Raw genomic sequence first — 8097 nt, forward strand, 5'->3', positions numbered from 1 at the left:
TTAGTAACCATGTGTACATACATTGTGGTACTTTCACATTAGTTTTTTATTATGTTGTAGACTTAGTTCATTTAGGTGGAAGCAGAAGAAGAACATTTCAGCCCTATCTTTGTGTGTGCTTAAGTCAATATTTATGTCCTAAACAAAAGTGTTATACAAACAATTCACTGTGATAGAAGGTAGCGAAGAAGATATTGTAATTCTTGTATGCAAACACACATGTAAATTGCATTATAGATGGTGCTTGAAATGGAATGATATGAAATTAAAATTGAAAGAAGAGAGGTCAATTGGTCCTTAGTTTGGAAGTGCTAATGCCTTTTTGACCTTTTACACATTAATATGAAACCAAAATTGAAAGAAGAGAGGTCAATTGGTCCTTAATATGGAAGTGCTAATGCCTTTTCGACCTTTTACACATTAAAAGAAGTAAAGATCGAACGAGTGTGAAACCAGCCTTAACGCTCGAAATGAGATGAAATGAAACCAAAATTGAAAGAAGAGAGGTCCGTTGGAAATTTTGAAATCGAAAAGACATTTGCTCTCTCTCTCTCTCTCTCTCTCTCTCTCTCTCTCTCTCTGTGCTTATGTGCAAATTCCAACGTCCTGCCTTCTTCTTCTGCGCTCTTCTGCAATTTCGGCCTTCGTTCTAGCGTTTGCTCCTGCTTCCCTGCTCTCTCTCTCTCTCTCTCTCTCTCTCTCTCTCTCTCTCTCTCTCTCGTTCCTGCTCTTGTATCCACCATGCCCGAAATTCAGTACTCTGAGAAGTACTTCGACGACGTTTATGAATACAGGTAGCTTCTTTTTCTCTTTGCTTTGTCGGGTCTTCTGCAGTCTCAGACCTTGTTTCTCTCGGCTGTCATTGTGTATCTTTTGCCGGAGATCATTCGTAAGGGACGGGATATGCTGTGCTTTTAGGTATCGGTGCGTTTTCTTCGGTTCTTTCTTGTTGTGTTTTTTCTGCGATTGGCAAGTCAGACCTCCGTAAACCATCTTCCATGTTTTCTGCGATTGATCCAGTATCTTTTAACTGAATTATTGGCTAATCGGCGTGTTTTACTGCAATTTAGGCGGGCTTTGGGTGTCCTTCCATGGTTGTGTATCTTGTCAGTGTTTTTTCGAAGTTTTTGGAATCCTTTCATGAATCGTTTGGCTGTTCAAGTTAGCAGAGATGAAGCTACATGTATTTGGGATCCTTTTATGGATCGCATGCTGTCCATTTAGAACTTCTACATGTCGTTTCATGGTTTTCCATTTTTCCCCTTTAATTCTCTGTTGCAATCTCGGACACTCTATAACGCTCGATTTCTGGAACTGTGCACCAGGCATGTAGTTCTGCCAAAGGACTTGGTCGAATTGGTCCCGAAGGATCGTCTTCTGTCTGAGGTACCTTCTTTTTCTGCCAGCCATTCAGACCAGATGTTGTGTTATTTAGATAGTAGCGTTAAACATTTGGTATTTGATGAACTCTGATGATTTCATTTTCATTTGACATCAAGAGCGAATGGAGAGCACTTGGAGTTCAGCAGTCCCGTGGCTGGATACACTACGCAATCCATCGACCAGAGCGTCACATAATGCTGTTCAGGCGTCCCTTGAATTATCAGCAGAACCAGCAGCAAGCGCAAGCTTCTCATCCAGTGCGGTTGAAGGCCTGACCTCTGAAATCCAGGTCTGATCTTGTTAATGTTAGACTTAATCGTACTCTTAGTCTTTATCCTTGTCTATATCTTGATTTCGATCTGAACTTTTATCTTAATCCCAATCAGGTCAGCCATGGTGTCTAGCAAACCTCCAGTATTACTTCTCTAATCAACTGTTTCCGATGTTGATATTGCAGGCATTTGCGCCATCGGTTTGCATTTCGTGAACCATGACGTTTCAGATGCTTTCAAGTGTTCTGCATTACTCTACTGCGAGTTACTCCGTGCTTCTAGTAGGCTTCCTAAAGTTCACTCTTTAAAGATCTCCCTTGCTACTAGTCAAATTCTCAGTTCAGAAGACGATTCACTGTTCCAGCTGTATTTCTTATCCCATATATATTTTGTATGAGCTAGACACTTGAGTGTGTCTGCATGAACCTCACTACGTGCTTGTAATAGCTACTTCCATCCGAAGTTTACTCTCTTGTTGGTACTTCAATTCTCACATCGGAGGGATTACAGGTACAATTCGAGACTCAGGTATTTGATTGAATTTTCATGTTATGGCATTCAATTGGTCCCAATCTAGCTTGATCAAGATTGGTTGCTTGCACAACTTATAATAACGTCTGCTTACACATAACGTTTCTAGTCTGAATGAAGAAGCTGACAGAAGCAATACGAGGTTCAATCTTTCTTGGTATGTCTTGGATATCTCGATTGTGCTGCTAATGTCTCTACCCGAATTTCACAAGCACAATCTAAAAGGAATGGAGCAAGGCTTGGGCAAAGGGGAATGTTGTGTTTGGCAGTGCGACCGATAAGATTCTCAAGGGCTCAATACGATGGATATGAATGAAGTCTCCCAGGGGTTAATGGGTTGTTATAAAGGGTGGATTATGAGGATGGTGTGCTGGACTATGAAAAGAACAGTCCATTCCAATTACTTCTCCAAACACATACAAGATTGTTAAAGGCTTCAGATCCCTCGATGGTGATTTTGGCATTCTTGTTGATCACTACGTCCTCCCACGGTAAGTTTTGTGTCCTGTTGCCCAAGAAAGCTTCAAGACTAGCTTGTGAATCTTCCTTTGAGGGGTTCCATCCCTAGCCTCCCTTCCATTTTGTCAGTATAGTGACGACATCCCATGAAACGACATGCCAAGCTTGGGCGTCTCCTTTATCCCACAACGAGCACCTGCGAACCTTTTTGAGTTCATTCCATGCCGATTTGCTGGAGGGAAAGGTGCTGGCCACTAAGATAACCGCAGCCAGTAGCATAGAGCTTAGGATGAGGAGCCTTTTCCCTAAAGTAATAGTCATAGCTTCCCCATTCCACTTCTGTACTTCAGAGGCCATTTTAGTCTTTAGCCAATCGAAGCCAAGGGGAGCAGTAATCACCATGCCCAAGGGGGTAGCCAAGGTGTCTTAATACCTCCCGTTTCTTAATTATCTTCAAGCCTTGGAGTGAAAGCCATTCACCGGTGTCATCAAGACCTAGGCAGAGCACTTCAATTTTGGGCGGGCTTGTTCAGGCCTCAAATTTGAAGATTGCAACACCCTTCACAAGGGTCTTTGCCCTTCTCTAGAATGTTTATTCTTTATGTGACATTGAAAAGAAATGCTTTTCATGCATATGGCTTTCCATATTGGAAGTGTCAAATTTTAGTATTGTGTCAAACGAAATTTGAAAAAAAAAATCTCAACTTTCTAAATAGAAATGCTAATTGAAATTACAACTTTCAAAAGAAGGGCACATTTAAATAAAACCCTTCAAATATACTTTAATGTAAAAAATTAATATTTTAATAAAATTTATAAATATAGATAAATATTAAATATTCAAATATTAATATTAAATAACTTGACTCTTTGGATTCTTTGAAATTTGGAATCTAAATTTGTATGTGTGGTGTTTAATTTGTGAAGCTAATGGACTAACCTACTAATAATTAGCTCTGTCTCTCTCTGTCTCTGTCTCTCTCTCTCTCTCTCTTGTAAATTGTTTTTTGTTAAATTCATAAGTTATTATTAAGTTGTAAGGTCTTACCGTTGAAACTTTAAAGACTCAAGTTTCAACACTCGTCCTCCCTCTCTCTAACTAGTTACTAGTTAATACACTTAAGTCTCAATTTCAGTCTTCAAATTTCTAACTTCTAAGTTTTAACACTCCGAACACATTCTCTCTCATTCTCTCTCTCTCTCTCTCTCTCTCTCTCTTAGATCTCACTCCACACTCCAAAGTGACTTGGAAGAAAGTAGGCTTCTTTGAGCTCTAGAACTTTGGGAGGCTGTCCTCTTGTGGCCATGTTTGGTGCTCCAATGTTGCTTGTGCTAGGCTTGGATATTTGGTGTCCTAGTGTTGCTTGCACCAAGCCTCAGGGACCAGGATTCGTCAACTCTTGCGGCCATGTTTGGTGCCATAGTGCCACCTATGCCCAAGCATACTGCCTCCTAGTGTTGCATGCGACAGCCTGTAATTTTGGAATTTGCTATGTGGCGCTCTTCCAAGTTCCCTTGGAGGCTGTTGTGGTTGTAGGTTGTGTGCAACTAAAGTGTGTATTGGTGTAGTTTATGGTTGTTATGGGCACGATTGCAATTGACCATTTGATGTGCCTCATGTATTGTAGTTGTGCCAATCTAGAGAGGAGGAGACGAACTATAATTGATGTAGCAAAAAACGCAATAGTAGAGATCAGACTTTAAGATTGGACCTTGGGGGCCATGGGCATTAACAACTCACCATTGCATTGATCTCGATTCCTAGAACTTTGAAGTTTGCAGTCTAACGAAACTCTTTCTATCTCATAGCAACCAACCCTTGAATCAAGCTTCAAGCACAAGTTGTTCAGATCTTAGGGCCTTGGCAAGTTAGCTAAGAGATTGATTTCTCTCCATCTCTCTTAGTGGACATAACAGAGGCTAGAGGAATCATTTGTAATTATCCCTCCCCCTCTCTTTCTCACCATGTTGTGCATCTTTCTCTATTTGGTGATTGATCTGATATAACAATAGTTAAAGTCTTATCTTTCTTTCTCTATCACAGAAACTAACTTTGAAGTTTGCAGTCTAACGAAACTCTTTCTACCAATCCTTGAATCAAGCTTCAAGCACAAGCTGTTTAGATTTAAGGGCCTTGGCAAGTTAGCTAAGAGATTGATTTCTCTCCATCTCTATCTCTTAGTGGACATAATAGAGGCTAGAGGAACCATTTGTAAGTATCCCTCCCCCTCTCTTTCTCACCATGTTGTGCATCTTTCTCTATTTGGTGATTGATCTGATATAACAATAGTTGAAGTCTTATCTTTCTTTCTCTATCACAGAAACTTTGTAAAAGAGTGGGGATAGATGGGTAGGACACGGATTAGCATGGGAATACCCAGTTATATTGATAGGGTATATAAGGTGTTGAGAGACCCAATTAGGGCATGAATTATCAACGATCAAGTCTCTCTTTTCTCCTTCCTCCCAGCTTTCATCTTCTCTTTCTCTCTCTCTCTTCTCTCATCTTCCTCTTTCTCTCTCCTCTCTATAGTCTCTCCCTTCTCTCCTCTCTCCTAGGTCTCCTTCATTACAGTTGGTATCTTATACGAACTGTGGTGGGGGATTTACTGAACTTGCTGTGGTGCCACTATATCTTATACGAAAGATAACAAGGTTCCAAAATCCTACAAAAGAAGCTTCCATTGGCACTGCTGAAAGCTCAAAGAAATGGTTAGTGAAGATGATGTTGCATGACATTCATGGACAGATGTGATCCAGTAAACTACAAGCCGTGAGCAGGCTTACAACTGGGGTGTGGAAGCTATGTTACGTACCTTTGTTTCATCCTTCTCTGCAGGTTCAGGAGGTTGCATAAAATCCTGGTTGAATACATATCTAGAATGCGAGGACTTGGAAGCAATGTCAAATGCCTGAACTAGTGAGGCAAAACAGACCAGGACTTCCTTATTGTGGCACAAGGTTTGAAGTAGAAAATGCGAGATTCATGTTTAGCACAAAAGACATAACCAAAAGACATAGCTTTCAATAGTGCTGAATAAATGCAAAACATTGCATCTCCTATCAATGGAGGAGTAGATCTATCAACTGGGGTGTGGAAGCTATGTTACGTACCTTTGTTTCATCCTTCTCTGCATGTGAGCAGGCTTACAACTGGGGTGTGGAAGCTATGTTACGTACCTTTGTTTCATCCTTCTCTGCAGGTTCAGGAGGTTGCATAAAATCCTGGTTGAATACATATCTAGAATGCGAGGACTTGGAAGCAATGTCAAATGCCTGAACTAGTGAGGCAAAACAGACCAGGACTTCCTTATTGTGGCACAAGGTTTGAAGTAGAAAATGCGAGATTCATGTTTAGCACAAAAGACATAACCAAAAGACATAGCTTTCAATAGTGCTGAATAAATGCAAAACATTGCATCTCCTATCAATGGAGGAGTAGATCTATCAACATTTTCCACATCATTTAGTGTGTTTTTAGGCCCTCTATAGGGATAATGTTGCTCTCTGAAATCTCGATCAGAGAACAATGTCTTGTGACATGTGGGGAAAGCCAAACTGAGACAGATGTAGAAACACCAACTGGCTTTGATAATGTCTCTACCAGAGATGGTGCATGTGTAATAGTCTGGATGGTTTGGAGCATTCTGTTGTAGCAGCACCTCTCCTGTCTTTACCATGTACTCAACAAGAGCTTGATGTTAGTGTCCTTTCTACTAGTTGCTTCTAATTTAAAGAGTCAATGATCAATAGCCTTAAACAAGGCTATGTAAAGATCCTTATGGCCATATTGAAGGTTCTTCTTCTACCATTGGAGCATCAATGAATCTATTTGCTGAAATAACTAGGATGGCAGCCACAGTCTACTTCAGAAGGACTTGAGTTCTACATTCATCATATTAAGAGATAATACATTGGAACTTATATACTGAAAATTGAAGATTATTCTTCTTCTATTGAAGCCACATTGAGTCTCTCTCTTGCTGAATAAAACAGGTCAACATCCCATAATCTTCTCTCCTACAACATTGAGGATTCTTAAGGTGAGCAGCATATTTGATCATCAATAGAGGATGCTCAAAGATAGAGAACACAAACTGCAAATTGGAGCCTGAGACTAGCTCAGTTGACATGCTGACAGTGACAGTGTTAGACATGGGAGTGCATGATAGGTGTTTTGATGCTAATTAATCTATGGATGCGGTATACCTATGCCTTAGAGATTATATCATCAATAGAGGATGCTCAAAGATAGAGAACACAAACTGCAAACTGGAGCCTGAGACTAGCTGAGTTGACATATTTGATCATCAATAGAGGATGCTCAAAGATAGAGAACACAAACTGCAAACTGGAGCCTGAGACTAGCTCAGTTGACATGCTGACAGTGACAGTGTTAGACATGGGAGTGCATGATAGGTGTTTTGATGCTAATTAATCTATGGATGTGGTATACCTATGCCTTAGAGATTATATCATAATTGCAAAGGATATTGACACATTGACTTTTTTTTTTTGGCAATGATGTCAAAAATCGCGTGGTGGGGGGGGGACTTGCTCAAGATGTTGCGTCGAACACACACAGAATGCACAAGGAGAAGCTCACTCAAGAGACAAGAAGAGAGATGGAGGCCAAAACGTTTTCTTGCTGGTTTCTTCTTCTTCTTCCACACACTTTACAATGTACACAAAGTATAGATAAGGTACAACATAAAGGAAAGTGGCCTACTAAGTCAAACAATGTATAATCGACCACACTAGTCGACTGGCGCTATAACTATGCCAGCTGTAAATAGGTGTAACAACCTGAATATAATAAGTAATGAGTCAGTGGCCATGTGAGAGTCATAATGACCACCGACGTGCTAAGTGTAGACGTGTGGACCCATCTAACTAGGCAGTCCATCATCACTGTCCACATGTGTTGAGCTTGTCATCTCAACACTCCCCCTCAAGCTCAACTGCATCTCTGCAACTCCAAGTAAGCTTCGAAACTTTTGAAGCTTCTCTGTACCCAATGCCTTCGTGAAGATGTCAGCTATCTGATCCTGTGTGCTGACATACACCAAGTCAATCTCACCTGCTAGTACATTCTCTCTCACAAAGTGGTAGTGTACCTCAATATGTTTTGTCCTGGCATAGAATACATGGTTCCTAGCTAACTGTATACTGCTCATGTTGTCACAATAAATGACAACTGGACCTTCCACTTGCACATCCAAATTGGCCATTAACTTTTGTAGCCATACTACCTCACATGCTGCAACAGCAACACCTCTATACTCAGGCTCTATACTAGACAAAGCAACTGTAGATTGCTTTTTGATGCTCCAAGCAACTGCTGCACTACCAAGAGAGAACATGTATCCGCTGGTAGATCTTCTATCAGACATACTACCATACCAGCCCAATCTGCATCTGTGTATCCAAACACTTGTACATCTGTACCCGC

The 8097-nt window shown here is 40.7% G+C and overlaps 1 protein-coding gene across 1 annotated transcript; it reads left to right on the forward strand.

The window, feature by feature from the left end:
- Positions 1–575: 575 nt before the first annotated feature.
- LOC148024517 (cyclin-dependent kinases regulatory subunit 2-like) lies at positions 576–3183 on the forward strand. The gene is made up of 4 exons (XM_087693715.1): positions 576–794; positions 1326–1386; positions 1500–1672; positions 1841–3183. The coding sequence occupies exons 1-3, from the start codon at positions 742–744 to the stop codon at positions 1656–1658; spliced, it is 273 nt and encodes a 90-aa protein (XP_087549841.1). The 5' UTR covers positions 576–741; the 3' UTR covers positions 1659–1672; positions 1841–3183.
- The last annotated feature ends 4914 nt before the right edge of the window (positions 3184–8097 follow it).

This window comes from Lygodium microphyllum, chromosome 15 (assembly GCF_053477565.2).
Source record: "Lygodium microphyllum isolate KBCC chromosome 15, Lygodium_microphyllum_v1.1.10, whole genome shotgun sequence".
Classification (NCBI taxonomy): Eukaryota; Viridiplantae; Streptophyta; class Polypodiopsida; order Schizaeales; family Lygodiaceae; genus Lygodium; species Lygodium microphyllum.